At 51.6% G+C, this 24,020-nt stretch overlaps 3 protein-coding genes across 4 annotated transcripts; 1 reads left to right on the top strand and 2 right to left on the bottom strand.

Moving 5' to 3' along the window:
• Positions 1-2,506: 2,506 nt before the first annotated feature.
• Positions 2,507-10,865, bottom strand: LOC118698812 (uncharacterized). The gene is given in 10 exon segments (XM_036402353.1): positions 2,507-2,897; positions 3,442-3,564; positions 4,593-4,682; positions 5,180-5,292; positions 5,472-5,620; positions 6,213-6,312; positions 7,044-7,569; positions 7,571-8,730; positions 9,794-9,907; positions 10,805-10,865. Coding segments are annotated over 10 exon segments (2,607 nt in total). The 3' UTR covers positions 2,507-2,726.
• Positions 10,866-13,992: 3,127 nt separating this feature from the next.
• Positions 13,993-19,523, top strand: LOC118698874 (putative glutamine amidotransferase-like class 1 domain-containing protein 3B, mitochondrial). The gene is made up of 4 exons (XM_036402425.2): positions 13,993-14,100; positions 15,666-15,837; positions 16,598-16,799; positions 18,812-19,523. Exons 1-4 carry the CDS (start codon positions 13,993-13,995, stop codon positions 19,002-19,004), a joined length of 675 nt encoding a protein of 224 aa, XP_036258318.1. The 3' UTR covers positions 19,005-19,523.
• On the bottom strand, positions 17,752-23,916 carry LOC118698875 (centrin-2-like). Of its 2 annotated transcripts, XR_004981960.2 has the most exons (6): positions 23,848-23,895; positions 22,933-23,091; positions 22,122-22,250; positions 21,369-21,506; positions 20,770-20,960; positions 17,752-17,827 (listed from the first exon to the last, which is right to left on the bottom strand). XR_004981960.2 is itself a non-coding variant. In XM_036402426.2 (5 exons), exons 1-5 carry the CDS (start codon positions 23,893-23,895, stop codon positions 20,871-20,873), a joined length of 564 nt encoding a protein of 187 aa, XP_036258319.1. In that variant the 5' UTR covers positions 23,896-23,916; the 3' UTR covers positions 20,754-20,870. The 2 variants fall into 2 exon arrangements, 1 of the variants encoding a protein (XP_036258319.1); XM_036402426.2 differs by lacking the exon at positions 17,752-17,827 and having other exon boundaries at positions 20,754-20,960; positions 23,848-23,916.
• Positions 23,917-24,020: the final 104 nt, after the last annotated feature.

The raw sequence follows: 24,020 nt of genomic DNA, 5'->3' as shown, positions 1-24,020 counted from the left end.
TCCAGCCCCAGTGGGATTGCAGAGTTGGCTGGTTCACAAAGAGCCCCATTCATGAGGTTGTTTTGTCTCCCAGGGTGACCTTTCAGGCCTAAAGATCTCCAAGACATTGACAATGCAACCAAAATTGGTTTCAGAGGAGCCTCTTCTGGTTTCCCTCCTCCTGTGGTGGAGGTCTGAGGACCTCACACCCCCTCCTGCCCCTCTTACCCAGAACATGGGAGCAGTTCCTTCCCCTTGAGCAGGACAGAAGGCTCCGTGAGGCTCTCCCTTGAGGAGCCTGGACAACCTTCTTCGACCATAACCCTCAGTTTTACTGATGAAAATACTCTTGTTGATAGCCCAAAATACTCCTGATCTGTGATTTTTCAGCACATGTATCCCAATATTCAAATGTTTATCTCAGCCCTTTCTGACTGGATTTCCCACTTAAAACAGCAACTTTTTTCATCTCTCCACTTCCCTTCAAAAATGTTTTACTTCCCCTTAATGCTGGGAAACTGTGGAAATAGTAGAATTTTTTTATTGCCTTTATTTAAGTGAAAGATCCCATTTAAATCCCCTTTTCCCTAAGCTGTTCCTTTCTGGTTTGCTGCTACACAGGAGAGCTGTGGGTGGGGTAAGATCATGCCTGAAATGAAACCTCTCCTTGTCTCACTTCAGCAAAGTGAGAAATGCTTCCCCAGTGTCCTGAGACTGAAACCAACATTTTCTCTGAATAAAAACAAAAAAAATATGGAGAAAAAGAGGAAAAATGGATCCTGATGAAGTGTTGAGTGAAGAACACAGTTTCTTGAGCCACTTTTAATTTGTGCCACACCAAAAAATCATTATTTGCAGCACAGGGCAGCAGCACCCCTGGTATATTTAAGCAAGGGCAGTTTTCCCTCACCAAAAGGCTTTGTGATGTTTCAGCACCTCTCCAAATTTCCATTCCTTATCACATTCCCTCAGATTTTGGTGTTTATGGTGTTTTTCCAGTGATTAAGGGGTGAAATTCAGCCTTGGCACTTTTGAGCTGGTACCAGGAGCTGCTGTGAGGAGTTATCTTCTCCCTCCCTCCTCTTCCCCACCCTGGAGGTATCACAATTTGATTTCCTCCTGACATCCTGCTTGGATCCTGCATGGCCAGGAACATCAACATCCAGAACCCTTTGCCCCACAAGGTTTTTTCATGATTGCACAGCTCTGTGTGAGATCTGTTTATTGAAAATATTTTATTGCTTTCTAAAATTCAGTTTTAATAAACTCCAAGGAGATACAGGAAGTAGATCAGCAAAATTATTGAACACACCTAATTCTCTGAAATTTTCTCTGCAGGAAGAGAGCCAGCTCTGTGAGGACAAGTTGAGGAGACCCCATTTTGCCAGAGTTCATCGAGGTTGATCTCCTTCAACTGCACCACTTTAATCCTCAAATTCCAGCACAGCTTCAGGTGAAATCAATGATCAATGGATTGGTTTCAGCTGGAGTTTGATCAGCACCTTGCACCTGAGTCAGGTAAGAATAAGACCAGCAGTTTTTGGAGATGAAACAAGCCATAACTGCAGTGTTTGCCAAGGAAAACTCCTCACAAAGGTTTGAGACTCCTTCCCAACTCCTCCTGCTCAGCAGCCACCTCTCCACACTGCCTGTCCTTCCTAAAAAGTCCACATCCTCCCATTGCTGCACTCCAGGAGCCATCCCACCATGTCCCAGTGATGCCAGTAAGGTCATGGGTGAGCACATCTCCAACTCCTTCCCTGTACTTCAGGAACTTGCAGAGAAGCTGGAGAAGACAAATGACTGCCTGGAGTGGCTGGAATTCCTTCTTCTGATCCTATGGAATTTGCACTCTGGAGGAAACGTGCTGTGAGATGGAAAGAGTTGGGCTGTAAGGCAAGAGACCAGCTCCTGACATCCTCAAACACATGGAGATTGCCCTCCTGAAATTCCTAACGTGGGAAGGGAGGGTCTTCCCTAAAGCTCCAGCACCTTTAAGGATATAATATTGGAGTCATCCAGATGGGAATTCCACCCTGACACTGAGTGTGAAATACAGAAATGGCACCTCAGGTCATGGCTTTTCTTTGGAGTGTTGGGTTCTCCCAACAGAGGAAAGACCTCCCAAGAGGGGTCAAACATGGGTGACCTCCCTTCTGGAGAGAACGCAGCAGGAGACACCCCCAGCTCCCAGCCCAGACTCTGCCAAGTCCATTGGATCCACCAGCAGAGCACCTGGACACATCTCCCCTCCTCCTTCCCCACGTGGAGTGGCACTTGGGGACACGAGTCAGGGGGGCACTGGCAGTGCTGGGGGGACAGCTGGACTCAAGGACTGGAGAGCTCTTTTCCCACCTAAAGGATTCTGTGTGATTCAAGTTTCATGCAGTGTTTTTCCCCCACCAGGTAATTCTGCACCGCTTGGCCTCACTCCATGCCCCAAATCCACGGAATTCCCTCCCAGTGTCAGGGATGAAGCACTGTCACTCTGGGCCAGCTATCACCAAAGGAAAGCTTGCTTTGGCCGTGGCTGATCTCCAGGGAAAGCTGGCAGTGTCCCCAAGGGAAGATATTCCTGCTGGGTGCCTGGGGTCTGCCAGGCAGCACCGCACTGGGATATTTGAGCAGGGTCCATAGGAAGATGAATGAGGCACCCCCTGCAGCTGGGGAGCCTCTCCCATTGCCCAATTTGGCCAAAATGGCATTTTCCAGCAGCTGCTGTCCCGCTGAGCACGGAGCTGTGGCAGTCAGAAGCGGGTGTGATGCTCGGGATCCGGCTCCACCAAGGCAGCTCTGCCCACCCCGTTGGGCACAGCATGGCCACGACTCTGGAGCTCTTCCCAGCCTTTTGTGGGGCAAGGGCCACTGCTAGGGACCACCAGGTGTTTCTTCTGCACCTGCTCCAGGATTTGCAGCACCTGGAATGAGTAGACACAGCTGGGAGTAGGTTAGGAATTAGGGGAGAGCACTGATTTCTTCTCCAGCTATTGAAATAATCAAACAATCATAAAATAATGGGTTGGAAGTGACCCTTAAGGGGGGCAAAGACACCTTCTACAAGATCTTCTCCCCCTGGGCAAGGACACCTTCCACAAGATCTTCTCTTTCAAGTGTCTGGCTCGGTTTTGGGATGACAGAAATTATTTTTGCACTCAGAGGTCTCTGGGATGGCTGAACTTGGAGAGCCTGCCCCACAGAGGTCTGTGACCTTGGAACTCAGAGCCCTTTCCATGGATGAATCAGCCCCACCTTGCCCATTCCCCAGCTCCACAGAAGTGCTCCAGTGCTCCAGAGCAAGATCAGGACAGAAGCATGGAGCTCTGCTCTTGTCCCTCACACCAGCCTGGGATAACTCCTTGTGCTATCACAGACTTCTTGGTCTCCTTACTGAATTAGGAAGCCCCAGGCTGAAACTCATTCAAGGGAGAAAGGGAAGGGAAATGAAATCCAGCTGAATTTCACCTGAGACTTGGGGATGATGCCGACTCGGAAGAATCCAATGCTCCCACTGTCAATCTTGGTGCAGTCCACCACGGTGGAGGCAATGTTCTCTGGAGAAGGCCCAGCACAAAGAACTGCATCCACCTAAAACCAGCAGATTTCCACACCAAATTCCCCTTGGAAAGGGAGAGTTTTCCTTCCCAACAGTAAATAAAACTCATCAAAGGCAATGCTGCTCCTTCCTGCCCTGCTGCAGTGACACCAGTGCTAGATTTGGAGTGAATGAACCTCAAAGCAAGGACAAGGGAGAGCTCTGTGGGGTGCAGGTCAGCAGCACAGCACAGCACAGGCAGGTTTACAGCAGCCAAAGAGCTCTGGAGAAGTCCCATCCACAAAGAAAATGTGTATGAAGTTTTGATTTTTGAGCAGTTAGAGGTGGTAGATTTGCACCACCTCTTGTTTAAAGCTGCCATGATGACACAAAATGTAAAACCCCCAGAATTCAGCAGTGAAACCCATCCAGAGTTGAAAGGATCCACAGGTACCATCAGTCCAACCCCTGGCCCTCCACACCAACAATTCCACCCTTCCAAAGGCTCCTGGAGCTCTGGCAGCCTCGGGGTTGTGCCCACTCCCTGGGGAGCCTGGGCAGTGCCAGCACCCTCTGGGGGACGAACCTTTCCTGATCTCCTACCTAAACAATGAAAGGCCATGACCATGGCACTTCCATGAAAGCTCTAAGTGCCAGCAATATTTTGGTGCTTGGCACCAGTTTTAGACCAGCCCCAGCCTTAGATGGGAGTCCCTGAGTTCAGGGATCGGCACCAATTTTAGACCTGCCCCAGCCCAATGCCAGCTGGAGCCCTGGCACATCCAGGCACCAGGATTTGCTTGCCTGTAAGCAAGAATGATTTTTTTATTGCTCCCATTATCCCATGCTGGAATATGAACCCACTCACGTTGCCAAGCCATAACTACAGTGTGTAAAGCAGAAGAGTTTTGGTTTCACACCAAGACCTGTGCTTTAAAATCTTATTCCTCTTTGACACCAGCATGAGGAGCATCCACGAGATTTTTTAAGTTAGAGGCTTTCCCAGATTCCTGATACCAGCTATTGATTTGCCTTCTGGAAACAAAGTGGTTGCACTTTTCCATCCCCATCTCTTGGTTACCTTATCTCCCAGCTTGGCATACACTTGGTTGTGGTGGGTCGTGTCAGCCTCTCCTGTTGGGTTGGCTGATGTGACCACAATGGGGCCAACCTGGTGACAGAAGAACGGGGGTCAAAGCTCTGAGCAGGACTTTGGGGATAAAACAGGTGCCTTGAGCTCTGAACTTCATCTGTGACTCTGAAGAGAGCTCAGTGTGGCTCACCCAGGTGAGGCACCTTTTTTGCAGGCAACCAGAGTCCACCAAACTGCGTTAGAGTGACCAGCACTGACAAATTTGGGTTTAGTGATGATGGCCATGAAATGACATCTTGTTTTCCAGCAATAGCACTTGCCTAAACCTAGAATACTCAGGGTATCACAGCTCCTGTGGCCACCTTCTGCACCTTCTGAAGTTATTCCAGCCTCAGAGAAGTCCCTGCTTCCAACAGTGTTCTACGTTGGAAATTAAACTGTGTCTGTTAAGGGTATTCTCCTGATTTCTTGACCTGGTGGTAGCTCCTATTCCCCTCTTTGCTGCCATAAGATCCCTCCCAGCTGCCTGGAGGCCCCAGCTCTTCTCAGAGAAGGGCTGAGGTGCTGTGACTCACCAGGTCGATCAGGTGTGTGGTGACAGAGCAGTCGGGAATGCGGATGGCCACACTCTGAGGGGTCCCAACGTACTTAGCAGAGTCCTTCATTCCCAGGAAATCCACCCATTCACCTGCACCAAGCAGAGTCACTCAGCACTTGGAGGTTTACATCAGCCCAAACATGATCATTGTAACGGGAATATCCCTATGGAACATGTGGCGTTGCAGGGGTTCACAGGTTTGGGAATTTCAAACCCAAATTCAAATTCCAAGTTCTCCAGAGAGCTTGGAATTAATAGCATTTCCTCACCTCTGGGAATGACCAAGCTAATGGGAGATGGCCAGGCAGCCTCCATGAAGTCCCAGAGGAGGGGAGTGAACAAGTGCTTGGCAGGTTCCAGCTGCTTTAGGCTGGAAATCCAGAGGGACATGGGGCGATCCTGAGCCTGGCGCTTGGACCTGGAACGAGGGAAGAAAAGGTGAGGCTGGAAGTAAGATGAGGATTTAAATTCAAGGAAAAGAAACTGCTGGAGAGGTCTAGACCTAAGAGAAGGTGTGCAGGCTCTGCCCCAGGTCACCAGTCTGGAGAAGAAGTAGGACTGTTCAACCACAGACTGTATGGGAATGAACTTTAATGGCTACTCCCAATCAGGAATGTCTATTTCCAAATCAAGGCTTTAACTTCTTGTGTAGTGATGGGTAAAGGTCCCAGCAGCCCAAATTCTGAGGAAACCCCACCCATATGAGAGGCTCCAGTTTACACCAGAGGGGTTTTGTTGTGGCAATACATACCTCCAAGTAAGAACAATAACCCCTGCCCCATTTGCCAGAAGTGGTTTGGGTTTCTTGTGGTGTCCAAGTTACCCAGCTCCATCAGCCTTCAGTGTCCCAGAACACAACCACAGCTCAATTCCCTCCTTTCCTCACCTGGATCTTCTCCCTCCCTTGCTGTTCCCACCGAGGCTGAGCTGCCTTGCTCTCAGTGGGTGCTGCAGCCAGCACTCAGCAGCAGCTCTGGGTTCTGGAGGCCAGCCCAGGTGCCAGCACTCACCGGTGAGCTTTCTCCACAGCGTCAGGCCGGCTGCAGGCAGCCACCAGCACGTACACGGTGTCCGTGGGGATGCCACAGGTGCCACCATTCCTCAGGATATCTGTGGGCATGGGAACAGGGCACGAGCCTTGAGTGACAGGGGAGGGGTGTAATTCCCATGGCAGAACTGCCACACAGTGTCCTCTCCTCTCCTCTCCTCTCCTCTCCTCTCCTCTCCTCTCCTCTCCTCTCCTCTCCTCTCCTCTCCTCTCCTCTCCTCTCCTCTCCTCTCCTCTCCTCTCCTCTCCTCTCCTCTCCTCTCCTCTCCTCTCCTCTCCTCTCCTCTCCTCTCCTCTCCTCTCCTCTCCCCAGCTCTGGCAGTGCATTTTCCCAAGGGGATATCTGACATTTAGGGGAATTCTGGGCCAGAGTGGAAAGAGCAAGGACCAAGCATTGGCTCTGCTCTCTCTGTGCAAAGCTTTGGGTGATAGCCCCAGCCTGGAGGATTCCTGGGTCTCAGAGCAGATGAGGACACAGGGAAATGATGCAGGAGACACAGCAGGAGATACGCTGCCCTACTCAGCTCATGACTCCTGTAACTTGGCCCACTTTACCAAAACATCACCACATCATCCAGGTTTCCACATCAAGGCCAAGTTGGATGGGGTTTGGAGCAACCTGGTCTAGTAGAAGGTGTCCCTGCCTATGGAACAAGGTGGGCTTTAAGGTCCTTTCCACTCAAACCATTCTGTGATTCTCTGATTGGGATAATGTTCTTCTAAGAGTGTTCTGCTACAAAACCTCCCAGATTTCCCCTCCATCCCCACATCCTGCCCTCTGTTTTCCCCTTACCTGCAATTCTCTTGACTGAGGAAGCTTTCCTGGCAGGCAGGTGAAGGCACTTGGTCGTTCCTGCCCCGACACCACTGAGCTGCACCATGGGCCTCCCCATGGGCAAGCAGCAACCCTCAAAGGTGCTGCTGGCCAGGGCAGCCAGGAAGCAGTAAAAGCTGACCAGCCCAAAGATGAGGGTGGCAGCAATGTCGTATCCAGTGGGAAGAGCATGGATGGCATCCAGCAGGAAGCTGACAGCGATGAGCATGAACGTGAGGGAGTAGAAGAACCAGGCCGTGTTTAAGAAGACTGAGCAGAAGACAATGAAGCAGTTGAAGAGCATGAAGGAAATGATGCCTGTGGCTGCGTGGAAGCTTCTGGCAGTGCCACAGAGGCCACTGTACCTTGTCAGGCCCCAGATGATCCACATGACAGAGTAGAGGATGAAGGCACTGCTCTCCAGGGTTTTACCTCGAGCAAAGGCCACTGAGCCACCAAGGAGCTTCAGGACCCCACCAGCTACCACCACCCATGGAATGACCACAGGTGGCAAGAGGAGCCTGGGGGTCTCCTGAGGCTGTTAGAGCAAAAGAAGCCAGGACACTGCAGGCATAGGTAAGAACTTCTGCATCAGCATACTTGGAATAGCCCAGGTAGGGGTCATGAAGGTCTGGCCCCTCCCGGAGCTTCAGGAGGCTGCTGCGAGCAAGGAGGGCCTTCACAGCACCCTTCCCTGTTGGGATCTTGGCCCTGGCCCTCACATTGTACAGGTGAATCAGAGCCACCAAGGCCGAGGACACAAAGATGGCCACAGCCACACCTTGGGGGCCACCTGCAAAAAAGCCCCTGGGGCTGCAAGCCAAGGCAATGCAGTAGGTGACAAAAACCAGCAAGTACAGACCATCCACAGGGCTCCGAAGGGAGAGAAAAAGAGCCAAGACAGCAAAAAGAATGGAGAAAACCACCAGGAATGGGGTTGGGAGAGACGGCTCCTCTGGCTGCCAGGCGGGGTACAGGAGGCAGTAACCTGCAGCGAATTTGAGGATGGAAGTGAAGCCAAAGGCCGTGGCCATGAGAGCGTCCATTGCACGGTAGGACAGCACACAGATGCCAATCTGGTAGGTGCCAGCTGCCCACAGCCAGGGCACATGGCCCAGGAAGAGTCTGTGGGTGACCCCCAGGAGCCTGCAGCAGAAGACACTGGCTGACAGCATGTTCAGGAGCAGCCCGGGGGCTGCAAAGGGGTTGGTGCTGCCAGCGCTGCCCCGGCCCTGCTCCTGGGCCTTCCTCTCGGAGAGATCCGTGCCAGGGAGGGCAAGGCTCCCTTTGGTCAGGAGGCGGAGGATCCTCCCCAGGGCAAAGTAGCCCCCGACCAAGCAGACACTGAGGTGACCGCAGGCCACAGCCGAGGCCCCGAGCGAGGAGCTGCAGTGCAGGGCCACCTCATGGGCACTGGCCAGGGACACAGCAGCGGCCACCAGGCCCAGCAGGGGCTCCCCACACAGGAAGCCCACCACGGCCAGCAGGAGCAGGGCCAGGGTGAAGGTGGCCAGGCCTGGCACCAGGGCATCGCGGGCATCCCCCGGGCCAGGCAGCGCTCCCTGCCCTGCCAGGATGAGGATCACTCCATAGCCACTCCAGAGGGCTGACAGGGTCAGGCACAGCGCCACCAGCAGCGAGGCATTCCTGAGGCTCCTCCGGATCCCTGCGGAGCAAACGGAGACAGGGCTGTGGTTTTGGACAGGGTGTGGGAAGCAGGGGTTAGGAAAGGCGGGGAGCAGGATCACTATGGGGCAAGGATCAGCACAGGCCCTGCCTGATGATGGATTTGTCCTGGAGAAAAGGATGCTCAGGGGGACCTTATCCCACTCTACAACTACCTGGAAGGAGTTTGTAGTGAGGGGTCAGGCTCTTCTTCCAGGGAACAAGAGTCAGGACAAGAAGAAATGGCCTCAAGTAGTGCCAGGGTAGGTTTAGATTAAATATCAGGGAAAATTTCTGATGGAAAAAGTTGTCCAGCCTTGGCACAGCTGCCCAGGGAAGTGGTGGAGTCCCCATCCCTGGAAGTGTTTAAAGACACACGGATGTGGCACCTGAGGACATGGCTTAGTGGTGACCATGGTGGTGGTGCTGGCTGATGGCTGGATTTGACAATCTTCAAGGTCTTTTCCAACCTGAACAATTCTGTGATTTGATGATTCTGTGATTTTATGCTGCTATAGTTACAAAGAATAAATAATTCAACATTCATTCTAGAAAGTGTGGGTTTTGTCCTAGGCAGTGATTTTCTTCTCTCAGGTAAGTAGAGGAATTTACCCATGGACATTTCAATCCATGCATGCTGAAAGCACTCTCAGAAAGCCTGGGAGATAAATGTGTATTCAGTGTGTTAAAACTCTGGTAGAGCATTTGTTTAAAACAAACATTGATTTCTTCTCTTGCCTATAGAGGGAAAATTTGCTGCACTGACACACAGCCATTGAATGGCTTGAGTTGGGAGAGACCTCAAAGCTCATCCCATTTCACCCCCTGCCATGGGCAAAGACACCTTCCACCATCCCAGGGTCCCTCCAAGCCTCATCCAGCCTGGCCTTGGACACTTCCAGGGATCCAGGGGCAGCCACAGCTGCTCTGGACAACACACTCCTCTGGAAGAAGGGATGACTGGCCCGGCAAGGCTGCCATGGTTTGTATCCTGTGGGCAGAGCAGAGCTGGATGTGCACAGCTGTGGGAGGGAGGTTTGGGGCTGGCCAGCCCCAGGTCTTACCTGCATAGGCCAGGAGAGCCGACACAAGCAGCAGCAGGACCCCCAGAGCCGTGCTGGGGATCAGCGGGGCCGCTCGCGCGGAGCTGTAGAAACGCACGGCCAGCAGGAGAGAGCCTGTGGGACACAGGGGAAACACACAGAGCCTGTAAACCTGGCCCAAAACCAGGGGAGAATCAGGGCAGACAGAGCAGGGAACAGAGGGAAAATAACAGTGCAAGATCTGCAAATAGGAAAGCCTAAGGAGCTGGGGGACTGCGACTCGGTTTGTGCCCAAGGTCTCACTTCTTTCTGGGTGCCTGGTTTAAAAAAGTTTGGAATTAGTCACTTGAGGTTGCCCAGAGAGGTTGTGGTGCCCCATCCCATGAAGGTCAGGTTGGATACTGGGGCTTGGAGCAGTTTGGTCGAGGGGAAGGTGTCCCTGCCCATGGCAGGGGATGGAACTGGATCATCTTTAAGGTCCCTTCCAACCCAAACCATCCTAGGAATGTATGAAAGAGTCTGAAAGTGCTCCCCTGTTGCCAGGTAAAGGTAAAAATCCATTATTCCAGTTATACAAAAAGCAGACAGACAACACACCCTGCAGCTGATCCCTCCAGCCTTGTACTGATGGAAAACCAACTGAAAAAATCCAGGAAGATGGAACACAAAGGAGGAGCAAGTGAAAGGGAGTGAACACAGAAAACAGAGCCATGGGGAGCAGGGCTGGAAAAGGAAAGGGGAGGAAACTGCATCCAAACCGAGATGATTTACTACAGTGACTATAAAAAAGTTTGGATTTGCTTCCCACCCAGCGTGGAACGAGTACAAAACTTCAGGCCAACCCTTGGAAGCCAACACAAATATTTTGTTGGCCGCCAAAGCAGGCGCAGAGATCTCTGGATAGAAAAGCTCACCCCAGGCAGAGAAGCCTGAGGATAAACAGCCTCCTTAGCCCCCTCGGAAAAGGAGGGTGTCCCGGAAAGCTCGTCCCAAGCCCGTGTCCCGTGCCAGGATGCCAGGAGCGGTCCCTACCTGCGGAAATGCCCAGGAGCCCGATGCAGGAATGCAGTGACTCAGCCCCGCTGTCGCCCATCCCTGCGCGCCGCAGCCCCGGCCGAGGGCTGCACTGCTGCCTCTCTTTCCTCCCATGCTCTTTATAACCAAACCATCGCCGCTGCCGCCGGTCCTCCCTGCTCTCCACCCCTTTTCCCTACAAACCTCTTCTGTTCCTGCTCCTCTCTGCAAGCGGGAGGAAATGCAAATGAAGTTCTGGCTGCAGTAAATTTGGGGCTGTGAGTCAGCGTGGGCCGCTGGTAGCTCCCTCCAGGGGCCTCTTAATTTTACTGTTGATTAACCCTTGTTCAAAAAGACACTTGAAAAATAAGGCTGAGAGTTTATTGCTGTTGCTACCTTTTTTTTTGCTCCTGCCAGTGAGGAAATTACACTGGTTAAAATGAAGGTTGTTGCAAGCATCCACCTTGATGGAGCAAACAAGCCCTCTGCAAGCCCAGCAGCTCCTTGGGGACCACTTGTTTCTCCTCACACTGGCCACGGGCCTGCTGTTTGTCCCTGTCTCAGCTCTGAATGCCTGGCACCAGCCCCCTGAGCTGGGCAAACCCAGGGCAGACTCAGTGCCATTCCCTTAAAGGTGACTTCTGTCTGTCTGCCACTCCACATCCAGCTCCTCCAGCCATGGGGAGCCTCGCTGGCTTTCCAGGTCAGGAGTGAGTGTCCAACACTGCCAGGATTGTGTCCCAAAGGGGACATGAAGGACCTGTGGGAAGCTTCCTGCTGCTCCTCATGGGGAATGAGTGGTCAGGGCACAAAGGTGTTTATGGATGGAGGGAAGGCTGCAGAAAGCACTGGCCTGGGGATCATGTCAAGTCATGGCTCAGGTGGGGATTGTCATATTCTGTGAGAGCTGACAGAGCTTGGTTCCTCTGTTGTGTTGTTTGTGGGGATGGAGCAGTGTAGGGACTGCTCCCTTGGGGGACTCAGCTCCAGTTAAAGCAAATCCCACTTTCCTGACAAGGTAAAAGGTGCAGAACAGCATGCAGAGCTTTGCACTGATACTCTTGCGCTGCCCAGAGGTGGCTCTGCAGAGCTCTCTGATGCTCCCCTCGGCAGATCCTGCTCTGTGATTCCCCATAAATCCTGTTCCACAGCCAGGGCAGGAGGACAGGAAAGCTGCTGGGAATGGGCTGGGAGCTGCACTGACTGAGCTCACAGTCAGGCCTGTGGGATCATCCAAGGGGTGCTGGAGCTGGGACAGCATCCAGAAGAACCCCAGAGCATCAGGCCCTCTGCTCATCAGGCCCCTGCTCCTCCTGCCCTGAGCCAGCTGCAGCACAATGGCAGCTGGATCCAGCTGGATCCCCTTCACTGCTCCCAAACTTTCCTGGCATCTCTAACTGTGCTCACCCTGCACAAAGAGGGTCCCTTTACACCCCTCCTCACTAGAACCTTAATGCAGATTAAAGCCACTTGTTATTACCAAAGCCCACAACAAATGTATACAGACAAGGCCATCCAGGCTGGAATAACCCAGCTGAGAAATGTCATTTATCATTCATCTCTCCTTTGCAGAGAGATATTAAGGGCTGACATGTCTGTTGTGACAGATGTTTTCCCAAGGGGAGGAAACAAGCCTGGCTGGTCCAGTTGCACCAATTCCCCCAGTGAGGGGAACCAGCCCAGCCAGTTTACACCAGGCAGGGGTGACTGATGTGGTTTGCAGCAGGCAGGCTGTGGGAATCCTCAGCCTCTGGCTACCTTTGTTCCATGGCTAGCAGGACTGCTCCTGAAGCAGCTGCAGGAAGGAGAATTTACCTGTTCGGGTTGCAACATCACTCGGTTGTTTTTCCATGCAAGAGGAAATAATATACCCTTAAACCATAGTTAGGATTCCTTAGATAGCAAAACAAAAACAGGGGAAAGGATTTGGGTGTTTTTTATGCATATCTCAATTTAATTCCTGCTCTGGGCAATAAAAGTAACTGAGAGGCACAGTCTGGGTTGGGTTAGTGGGACTGCAAGGCCTCTGTCACACATTTCTTGTTCCTGCTTGTTCAGGTAGCAGCTGGGTGCCTGAAATGCCTCATTTTGGGAGAAACGTGCCATAAATGAAGTCCCAAGGAGCAGCAGTGAGCCTCCTCCTCAGGCCTGCCCTGACTGAACACCTTGCCAAGCCACGAGTTCATTACCCACAGGATGTGCTTCATGTCTCTCCCAGAAATGGCAGAGCCCCAAGGAACATGTCTTATAAATAACCCCTGAAAAACACCCTGCAGCCATGTTGTGGGAGTTTTTTATTCTCTCAGCCTCCACAGGGCACAGTTATTTCACCAGGGCCAGGCTGAAATAGGCAGGTACAGGATCATCTCCATGAGAGCAGAGACAGGGTGGGACGAATGAGCTCCAGACACTGAATTCAGCTCCAGGGACCCCTCCAGAGCTCAGGGCTCCTCCAATTCCCAGTGCCACCTCCCTGGAATTAAATAAATGGAGAGATGGTGCTGTTGATGAAGAATCCCATTATTCCAGAGATGAAGAAGTGCTTGGACAATGCTCTCAGGCACAGGGTGGGATTGTTGGGGTGCCCATGCAGGGCCAGGAGTTGGACATTGTGAGGTCCCTTCCAACTCTACAACTTCATTAATTTCTAAACTCAGAGTGCAAAAGCCAGCAAACAACTGCAGCAAAGTGTAAAATATCCACTTCTGAGAGATGGGATCTGAGGGAAGGAACATTCAGGATCCAAAAAGCAAATGTTGGTGTTAAAAGTCTGAAGCAGCCTATGCAGTGCAGGGTTCAAAGAATGGGTCAGAGAGGGGAATGCACTGGCTGAAATCCTGGCTCCCTTTGATACCATCTCCTGTGCAAAGGTTTTGGTGCTTCAGACTGAACTAGAATGGAAAATCAACAGCCGAGGAGGAAAAACACAGCTGCTCTGTTGAGCCGGGCATGTCAGCTGGGGCTGCTCTGCAGACAACGTGCTGGGAGGAAGATCTGTAAGGGAGCAGCCAGTTGAGGAAACAAATAATATTTATATGCCCTGCCTGTGGGACTGGAAATAAAACCTCCCTGCCAGTAAGAAACTGAGCCCAGCCCTCGGGGCCCCACCTGCTCCTGGGGAGGGCTGGCGCTATAAAGGGCTGGGGCCGCGAGCGGCGCTCACAGCGGCCGGGGCTCTCCGGGGACTCCGCTGCTCCCGGGGCACCATGGCCAAGCGGGTGGCCGTGGTGCTGGCTGGCTGCGGGGTGTTCGACGGCAGCGAGATCCACGAGGCGTCCGCGGTGCTGGTGCATCTCAGCCGGGAGGGGGCTCAGGTAAGAGGCACCGGCAGGGTCCTGCCGGGCTCCTTGTCCCGGCTCCGCTCCTCATCCTCTTCCCTCCTTGTCTCTGACACAAGCTCCCCAAAAGCCAAGCAGCAGCAGCAGCGGTGCCTGCAGTCAGTGGGAGTGGTGTGGAGAGCTCCCTGCTCAGCTGTGCTGTACACAGGGATTGGTGTGGGGCTCTGCATCCAAATCCCCAACAGACTTTCCTGAATGCCTTCTCTCTTTGCTTCTGGCTTCACATCCTCTTTTCTCTCCTGCTACTTCTGTTTAAAAGACAGTTTGGGCTGTTTGAAATCCATCTTTTTAAAACATTCAAAGAGGAGAAGTGAAAATAGAATCAGAGAATCCCAGAATGGTTTGGGTTGGGAAGAACTTTGAAGCTCATCTATTCCCATCTCCTGCCATGGGCAGGGACACCTTCCACTATCCCAGGCTGCTCCAAAGCCTGTCCAGCCTCGCGTGGGACGCTTACAGGGATGAGAGAATAGACAGGGGTTCATGAGTTAAACTTGAGTGGTAAAAAAGGTGCAGCTGCTCTAAAAGTCTGGAGAGCCGCTCCGTGAGACTGGGGAAGGAGGGAAGGAAAGCCTCTGGAACATCTCACTCAGCTGTGAACCACCCACGGGTCTGGTCGGAGCCGTTCCTCTGGGAATGGGAATTGCTGTGTGGAACACAGAGGCACAGGGGTGACCTTCCCGTGCCAGCCCCCCCAATCCCAAACTATTCCAATCCTGCCCTCGCTGTTGGCTCCAGGATGAGCCTTGGCCAGACGTTTTCTCCACTCCGTGTAATTTTGCCTATTCCTCTCCTGGAGCTGGTGCAGTCCTTCCCTCCTGCCATATCCCAGCCCAGCAGGCTCGGAGCCCGTCCCTCCCTCCCTCCCTCATCCCTGGATCGCCAGGGGCCTCTAGTGGAGGAAACTCGGGCGTCATTTCGATCCCTCTTCTAAGGTCAGCATAGAACGGAATATTTCAGCTGCAAGGGAGCAGGGCTCAGTACCTCCCTCTCCACGGGAAGCTGCCATGAGGTTGCCTCTCAGCTTCTTTGTCTCCCACCTAGATAATTCCAAAGTCCTCGGCTGCTCCTCACAGGACGTTCCTTCCTTCCAGGTGTTCCTTAAATCCTGCTTAAACTGTGGGGCCCAGAGCTGCACAGGTGGGACAGTCCCAAAATCTGTTCACCACCCTCCACTCTTAATTTCTGCATATGAGCTTGAAAGTGCTAAAGGAAGGGAAAGCATTTTCCAGAAAAACACTCTGGCTTTGGGCAAGTTGGTAGGGAGAGGAAACTCCAAGTCCCGTGGGAGATGGGGTGGGACAGCAGCTCTCTGGGTGGTCACCCTGCAAGAGGGATTTGTTGGGATATGGATGGACTCTTCAGCCCCCCAGACTAGCAGTTCTGGGCACAAACTACTGAAAGTTTCCTTCCTCCCTTCCCTCCTTCCTCCATGCCAGCTCTTTCCCAAGAAAGCCCCTCAGCATTCCCACTCACTGCCTGTGCCTTTCCACGTTTTCTCCATCGTTTCTGAACGATAACAGCCTCTCCCCTCACTGCAGGCTGAGGTTTATGCTCCCAACATCCCCCAGATGCACGTGGTGGACCACGTGAAGGGGCAGCCCACGGCAGAGCAGCGCAATGTCCTGGTGGAAAGTGCCAGGATAGCCAGAGGCAACATCAAGGACCTGGCTACGCTGGATGTCAAGGGGCTGGATGCCCTCATCATCCCAGGTAGGACTGTCTGGGATCTGCCTCTCCACAGCTTAGACATTCCATAGGCCTGGAAGGGTGTGGGGGCTGTGGGGTGAAGAGGGACAGGCTGGAGCAGGGCTTGGAAGGGAGAGCCAATTTTAGTTCTTTTCTTGATTCTGGACTGTCACAGACACATTTTATGGAAAATCCTTTCCTTAGGATTTTTTTCTCCTGAGAAGCTGAGAGGCATCAGGAACAAAATGTACCCAATGGTTATCTGCTGCTGTGGGATGCAACAGGTGCATCTGGGATTGGTCTCATGTGGTTGTTTCTAATTAATGGCCAATCACAGTCAGCTGGCTCAGATTCTGTCCAAGACACAAGCCTTTGTTATCATTCTTTCCTATTCTATTCTTAGCCAGACTTCTGATGAAATCCTTTCTTCTATTCTTTTAGTATAGTTTTAATATAAAATATATCATAAAATAATAAATCAAGCCTTCTGAAACATGGAGTCAGATCCTCATCTCTTCCCTCGTCCTCAGACCCCTGTGAACACGGTCACAGATGCACCTGTTGCATTCCACAGCAGCAGATAACCATTGGTTACATTTTGTTCCTGAGGCCTCTCAGCTTCTCAGGAGAAAAAATCCTAAGGAAAAGATTTTTCATAAAAGATGTCTGTGACACTGGACAAATGCTGCCAACCACCCATCCACCTGAGCATTCCACCACGCCACACCTGGCAAAAATCCTGCCCTGGATATAATCTCCTGCTAAACTGTTTCTCTTTCTTCAGGTGGCTTCGGGGTGGCAAAAAACCTGAGCACTTGGGCCACGCAGGGCAAGAACTGCAGTGTCTCCAAAGAGGTGGAGGCTGTCCTGAGGGCATTCCATGCTGCCCACAAACCCATCGGGCTGTGCTGCATCTCCCCAGTGCTGGCAGCCAAAATCTTCCCGGGCTGTGAGGTCACCGTGGGACACGACACGGAGTGTGAGCAGTGAGTGACCGGGGGGTTGGTGACACTCACACCAGGGTCCCCCGAAGTCCCCAGGGATCCTGGCCAGCTGGTGGAAGCTCACAAGGAGCTGAATGCTATTGCTGAGAACTCAGCTCTGCTGCCTCCAGTGAGGCTTTCAGCACTTCCAGCTCTTTTGGGGACTGAACAGGGAAAAGTAGAAACTGGAATTTTATACTTTCTCAGCACAGCAGAAGGAATGATGTAACACCTGATCTGTTTGCATTTTTGTGACTTGTTTCCACAACTCTGATGGCTTTGAATAAGACACTTTATTTTAAATTAATTTAAATGTAATTTATTCTTTTAAATTAATTATTTACCTCCCTGATGCCTCGCAGAGCCAGGGTAGGAAAAGCCTTTGCTGACTCTAAGCTAAGCAGATCCAAGGCAGGAACAGGATGGTTACCCAAGGCTTGAGGTGGGAAGAGAAGGAGGGAGGGAAACTGTCTTCAGTCCTACAGGGAAGCTGTGACTGGATTCTCCCAAGGGCAGGCAAGGAATGTTGATAGGATTTGCTAGGAAGGAGTTTTCTAACTTGGAGGAAGCTGCTGGAAAAACCCACCCTAAACTTAATTCTAATTGTTGCCCAGGGAAGCTGTGGCTGCTCCATCCCTAGCAGTGTCCAAGGCCAGGCTGGACAGAGCATGGAGCAGCCTGGGACAGTGGGAGGTGTCCCTGGGCATGGCAGGGGTGGCAATGGGTGGGCTTTGAGGTCCCTTTTCACCCAAATCATCCCAGGCCCCTATTAACATGAGCACTGGAGTGGGAAGAATTAGGTAGTGGAACATCCAAAGTGGAACTTCAGGTCTCATTTTGGCTTTACTTCAGATGTTTAACTCATTTGAACAGGAGGTTATCCTGTTGTATAGTCCTGGAGAAAGTCCTCAAGCAGATTTGGATCCTGCTGAGCAGGTTTTGTGCAGTGACCACAGAATCTTCCCTCTGGCCCTTCCCCAAGCACAGCGTGGAGGAGTGTGGTATTCACATGCCCTCTGAACAGAGAGAAGCTGTGAGACAAGCAAAGAAGGAAAACACAATCTTATCTTGCTTGCTGTGCCTGTGTTGTGCTATAGGAGAATGCAATATGGAGATTGTTTACCCAAAGTGAGGATGTTTTGTTCCCTTGGCCTATCAGGTGTGTGTGTGTGGGACTGTCATGGGACAGTCACGAGAGAATCAAAGATGAGGGCAGTTCTGTGCAGTTGTGAGCAAGAGTGAGTGCAGGGCAGATTCAATTTAGATGAAATGTACATAGTATAGTATAATAAATTAATTCATTAGCCTTCTGATGATGGAGTCATATGCATCGTTCTCTCTCCCCTTTGTCAGAGTCGCCTTTGATTTGCAATAAAGGAGATTCCCCACTGTTGGGGAAGAGGAAACAAGAAAGCCTTATCAATATGATTGTTTGGCAAAAGATTTTGAGAATATAGAAACTTTAAGTGAGATTGAAATAAAAACAAGCTTTGAGATACCTCAGTTACTGAACAACTAGAAAACAATGGTGTGGCCGGCTGAAGGTGATCCCCTTTTGATGAAACAACACCCTCTGCTTGCAGACAAGCCCAAGGGTCAGAGCAGACCCTGCCAGCTTGGCAGAAGGGGCCCAAAGAGGAGTTTTTAGGGTTTAAAATGTAACACAGTATGGTAATGTAATGATTCTTATAGGCTGTATGTAAATGCTATAGGATTTGTATCTTGTACTAGATTGGTTTGTGAGAATCAGAATATTCAACACAGAAGATGATTTATTGTATTGTAATGGGAACCTCACTCTCTTCCCCTCTCATCCTCTCTGCCCCTCTCTTCTCTCAGTCCTGCTCCAGCTGTGCCTGGCAGCTCCCAGCAGGGCCCTGCCCCCAGGCCCTTTGCAATAAACCCCAAGTTCCAGACCTGGCTTCAGAGATCTCTCGTCTCCATCCATCCTGACCCTGCTACCCCCCGATGCTCCTACACCCCACTCCAGGTTTCCCTTCCCTGTTCCCTTGCAGGTGGCCTTATGCCAAGACTGCTGAGGCCATGAAGGAGCTGGGCTGCAGGCACATCAACAGCCAGGTCACCGAGGCCCACGTGGACGCCAGGAACCTCCTGGTGAGCACCAGCGCCTTCATGTGCAACGCCCCCATCCACCAGGTGCACGACGGCATCGGCAGCATGGTCAGGGAAGTGCTGCGCCTGGCCTGAGCTCCCACAGGCACCCAGCTCCTCCCCGGGGAGCCTGCCCTGCCCCTCACACAGCACCAGCTACAGGGACACTCAGGGGCTCTGCCCCAGAGCTCTGGTGGCAGCTGAGGAGGGACAATCCTGGAGGTGGCGTGTTCTGCCATGGACACGTCACTCCCTGCCAGGAGCTGGAGCTGCTGTGGGATCGTGGGATGGGGGGCTTGGGAGGGACCTTAAAGCTCATCTTGTGCCAGGCTCCTGCCATGGGCAGGGACCCCTTCCACTGTCCCAGGCTGCTCCAAGCTGCCCTTGGACACTGCCAGGGATCCAGGGGCAGCCACAGCTTCTCTGGGCACCCTGTGCCAGGGCCTGCCCACCCTCACAGGGAAGAATTCCATCCCAAAATCCCACCTATCCCTGCCACAGGCTCCCCAGGGCTCAGGGTCAGCTGCTCCCCAACCCCTCCCTCAGAGCACTGAATTGTGGCCAAAGGAAGGAACCCAGCTCTGCTACCAAATAAAACCTGATGCTTCTACTGAATTCTGAACTCTGCTTCTGTCTCTGCCTTTCCCTCGGGATCAGGACAAGCTCTGGGTCAGTTGAGGGAACGATACAGGAAGAAATCCCCAGCACCAGCCCCCTCTTGTTTTGCTGGGATTTGTCAGAAGCCAAACTGGAGCAGGAATGTGACACTGGTGAGAGCAGGACCAGCCCCATGTCATCAGCCAGCTCTGGTGGGAAGAGGTGAAATTCTTCTCCTGCATTAACAGGACCAGAGAATTCCAGGTTGGAAGGATCTCAGGGCTCACCTAGTCCAACCTTTCTTGGTAAAAATGCTGTCTAGAGAAGATGTCCAGCAGCCTGTCCTGATGGATCCCAAAGAGCCCAAACTCAGGGAATCCACCACTTCCAACAGCTGACTTCCTCATGGTGAGAAATTGTCCCATGGTGCCCATTCAGAATTTGCCCAGGAGTGTCCTGTACAGATTATGCCTTGTCCTTTCCATGATTCCTCATAAAAAGGGAGTTTCCTCCTCCTTTGTAGCCACCCTTCAAATACCAAACATGGTGACAAGATGTCCCCTAAATCCCAGTTCTTCCAAGGCTCAGCTCTCTCAGCCTGTCCTCACATGGGAACTTCTCAGGCTTTTGATCATTGTGGCCTCTGGATCCTCTCCAGCCTGGCCAAACCTTTTTTTGGCAAAGTGGGGATCAAAACTCTTTCCACAACTCTGATGGCTTAAAAATAAGATTTTATTTGAAATCCAATCCCATCTGCAGCCTCTGAGCATTCCTGCAAGCACAGAGCCCTCAGCAGCAGCACTGGGAATTTCCTTCTGTAAAGTCTTCCTTAGCCATGTGAACTGAACACAAGGTAAATTGCAGCAGTTTATTTTTGAGTTTAAAGAATGCCCTAGAAAAGGGGGGGAAGGGATAATCCCATAAAACAGGTTCTAAAAAGGTGGTTCCTGCAAATATGTCATAAAAAGAGTTCACTGTAGGGCCCAAACCAAGACATAAACCCAAAGTAGATTTACAATGAGCAATAGATTGACACTGTCTGGTTCTGAGTCATCTCTTTACCAAACTGAATTGTTTGGACCCATTTTTTTAGTCAGAAAAGGATCTGAATTTGGTCCCAAAAATGTGATTTGTGTATTTAAAGCAGTGTAAACATTATAACCAGCAACCACATTGCTGCCTGTAAACAGAGCGGTGCAAACTGCTCCCAAACACCTTTAAAATGTAAAAATATTCTACACAAAACACTTCCAAGAGAACTGACCTGTATTTCTGCTGCCTCCAAAGAAATCAAGACACCACAAAAGTGAGGCTCCCATTCCCTAAGGGACGTACACAAGTGCCAAGGAATAAATCCCACTGGGCTCAGTACAGGCCAGTCTTCCTCATGATCCTCAGGAACTCCTGCTCGCTCACTTGCCCGTCCCCATCCCGATCTGCCTCATCAATCATCTCCTGCAAGAGATTTGGGGTCAGCACTCAGGTCTGGGGCCTCTTGGGAATCACTGGATTCATGCAGAATTCCAGCCACTCTTTAGCTGTGCTGGAGGGGACAGTGTTGGCTCAAGCTCAGATAAAATATTTCCTGAAATCTGTTTTGCTGGGTGTATTTATAGAGAAATCTGAGCAAAAAAGATTATAGGGAAAGTCCTGGAGGAAACCAAGTGCTTGGAGCAGAGTCATTCCTTTCACATCACTGCTACTGCACAGAACTGCAATGGATGATCCCAATCCTACATCCATGTGGGCTCAACCCATCCTCAACCTCAAAACCCACAGATTCCAGGAATTCCTCCCTACCAGCACAGAGAGGATTTTCCTCCCAGCTCCAGCACAAAGACCCCAAAAGCACCAGGTCCAAACCTGCAGCTCTTCATCAGTGAGGTTCTCCCCCAGCATTTTGGCCGCACGTTTGAGGTTTTGGAAAGAGATTTTTCCAGTCTCATCATCATCAAAGAGTTTGAAAGCTTTGAGAATCTCCTCTTTGGAATCTTTTTCAGCCTTAAGGAAGAAAGAACAAATTTAAGGTAAAACAGGAGTGGTTGTGTTGTAGGTGACACTCAAAGTTATAAAAGATCTGATAGACTGAAAGGACAAATAAAGGAGCCCAGCCAGTAGGAAGTACACATAAAATTCAGACAGAGACACAACCAGAATTCCAGAATTTCAGGGATTTTTTTTCTGTCCTTGCCAGCCAGATATCTTTCACTATCAGGGTCTTCTGCTATTAAATATCTGTATTTTGAAAAGATTTTTCAAACCAGAGATTTAATCTGTAAATTAGAATTCAAGGAAAGAGAACACCCCCATGCCAGACATCAACCCTCCAAAAGCTTCCTGCAGGCCTGAGCTGGTTTCCAGCTGTGAGAAAAACTTTTTTTCCCTTTTTTCAACACAAAATTCACCTCTGCTTGTTAAAGAAACCTGATAATGATATCAGGATTTTAATTTTTCCCTGAGAAATGAGAGAATCCAGGATAGGGATTACCCCAAATTTTATACATTTAATTGTTAGGATTAAAATATATAGTGCTTTATCCCCCCATAAACCCAAAAGGAGACAAAGGCTCCTGATCCACCTCCAAAATTCCCTTTGGAGCTATAAAACAGCCATACCATTCTCTGTGACATCACTGCCAGGAAGTCACTGAAGCTGATTTTTCCCGTCCCTTCCTTATCGATGTCTGAGATCATTTTCTTGATCTCTTCTTTCTTAGGTTCAAACCCCAGGGCCCTCATAGCCACCTGGAAGGACAAAATAAGTTACAAATCCTACAAAATTGCCACCAAAACCACAGGAGAGGGGGGAAAGGTGTCCAAAATTCTCCCAGAAAACAGGGGCAGGCTGAGAGTGAGGCTGCTCTGCACTCACATCAGGATGCAGAAAACAGGGATAGAAATATTCCTGTTCTGGAATTGTCCCCCAGCTAATCCAGGAATTTCCTACACACACTCTCACCATCGTTAACTGATCAACCACAGGGAATTTAAATAAGTTTATTTTTCATTCTAGTGATAAAAATCTTGTTGGGAAAACATTTTCTTCCTTTGATAAAGGGCCAGATAATAGCAACAACAACCACGACAATAATATTGAAGCATAAAATCTCAACAAGAGGGGAATGCCCCCCCCCACCTTTTTAATGGGCACAACTCCTTTTTTTGATGTTTTATGCACAGATAAGGATTTGGGACACAAAGCACAGAATTTTACATGAATTTTGAGCAGCTTGGCCCTAAACACACTGGATCAGAGCAGTAAAAAGCTGCAATTAAAGAGAAAACAGCGCCTTTTGCCCACCAGGTGTTCTGCTGGAGGGAGGAGGGGGAAACCCAGGAAACTCCAGTGTTTTTTGAGGTTATTTCAGCATTTATGGCCCTGTTCCCTTAAAACCTCAGTGACCTTCAGCCCCAGGGAAACCCCGACCTTCAGCTCTTTGACATCGATGCTGCCGCTGCCGTCGGTGTCGAAGAGCTCGAAAGCGTCGCGGATCTCCCGCTGCTGCTCCTCCGGCAGCTCCAGCTTGGGATTCGCCTTCTTCCTCTGCGCCGCGGCTCCCAGCGACGGCTTCTGAAAGCCGCAGGCCTCGGCACGGAACAGCGGGGTCGGGAGGGAACGGGGACTCAGCCCTGGCACTGCCCCTGAACCCCCGGCAAAACCCTGAGCCCCAACCACCGCCCCTGAGCCCCCTTCACAAACCCTGAGCCCCCTTCACAAACCCTGAGCCCCGGTCACAGCCCCAGAGCCCCATCATGGACCCTGAGGCCGTCAGTGCTCCTGAGCCCCCTCACTGCCCCGAGCCCCCGGCAAAACCCTGAACCCCGTCATGACCCCTGAGCTCCCATCACAGCCCCTGAGCCCCCCTCAGTACCCCTGAGCCCCATCACGGCTCCTGAGCCCCCATCAAAACCCTGAGCTCCCATCAAAACCCTGAGCTCCCATCAAAACCCTGAGTCCCATCAAAACCCTGAGCTCCCATCACAGCCTCTGAGCCCCCTCACAGCCCCTGAGTCCTCGTAAAAACCCTGAGCCCCACCATGGCCCCTGAGCCCCCATCAAAACCCTGAGCCCCCATCATGGTCCCTGAGGCCCCCTCACAACCCCTGAGCCCCCTCAGTGCTCCTGAGCCCCTGTCAAAACCGTGAGCCCCCGCACGGCCCCTGAGTCCCCTCCCTGCCCATGAGCCCCCTCAAAGCCCCTGAGACCCTTCACACTTCTGGAGCCCCCTCCCAGCTTCTGAGTCTCCTCAGGCCCCCTCAGCGCCCTCCCAGCCCCTTCAGCGCCTTCGCCGCCCCCTGACCGCTGCTGAGCGAGCCCCTCACAGCCGCTCCCCGCCCTCACCATCCCGCCGACTTCACGCCTGGCAGCCTCAATATCGTGCCCTCCCATTGGCTGTCGCCCCCACGCCGCTGCTATGGCAACGCGCGCTCCTATTGGCTGGCGTGACGGCGGAGCCAAAGGTGAATGAGCTCGTGGGAGAATCTCCTCCTTCCTTCAACGCGATTGGCCGGAGT

The sequence above is a fragment of the Molothrus ater genome, chromosome 14, assembly GCF_012460135.2.
Source record: "Molothrus ater isolate BHLD 08-10-18 breed brown headed cowbird chromosome 14, BPBGC_Mater_1.1, whole genome shotgun sequence".
NCBI classification, from domain to species: Eukaryota; Metazoa; Chordata; class Aves; order Passeriformes; family Icteridae; genus Molothrus; species Molothrus ater.
This window is presented reverse-complemented; position numbering and strand designations above follow the sequence as displayed.

What these genes read in the sequence shown, in the direction of transcription:
- LOC118698874 (XM_036402425.2), top strand. Translation starts at nt 13,993, where the DNA reads ATGGCCAAGCGGGTGGCCGTGGTGCTGGCTGGCTGCGGGGTGTTCGAC. An exon ending in TCAGCCGGGAGGGGGCTCAG is followed by an intron (nt 14,101 to 15,665) that starts GTAAGAGGCACC and finishes CCCTCACTGCAG; the next exon opens with GCTGAGGTTTATGCTCCCAA. An exon ending in GGATGCCCTCATCATCCCAG is followed by an intron (nt 15,838 to 16,597) that starts GTAGGACTGTCT and finishes CTCTTTCTTCAG; the next exon opens with GTGGCTTCGGGGTGGCAAAA.
- LOC118698875 (XM_036402426.2), bottom strand. Translation starts at nt 23,895, where the DNA reads ATGGGAGGGCACGATATTGAGGCTGCCAGGCGTGAAGTCGGCGGGATG. An exon ending in GGCGTGAAGTCGGCGGGATG is followed by an intron (nt 23,092 to 23,847) that starts GTGAGGGCGGGG and finishes TTCCGTGCCGAG; the next exon opens with GCCTGCGGCTTTCAGAAGCC. An exon ending in CAGTGATGTCACAGAGAATG is followed by an intron (nt 21,507 to 22,121) that starts GTATGGCTGTTT and finishes TTCTTCCTTAAG; the next exon opens with GCTGAAAAAGATTCCAAAGA.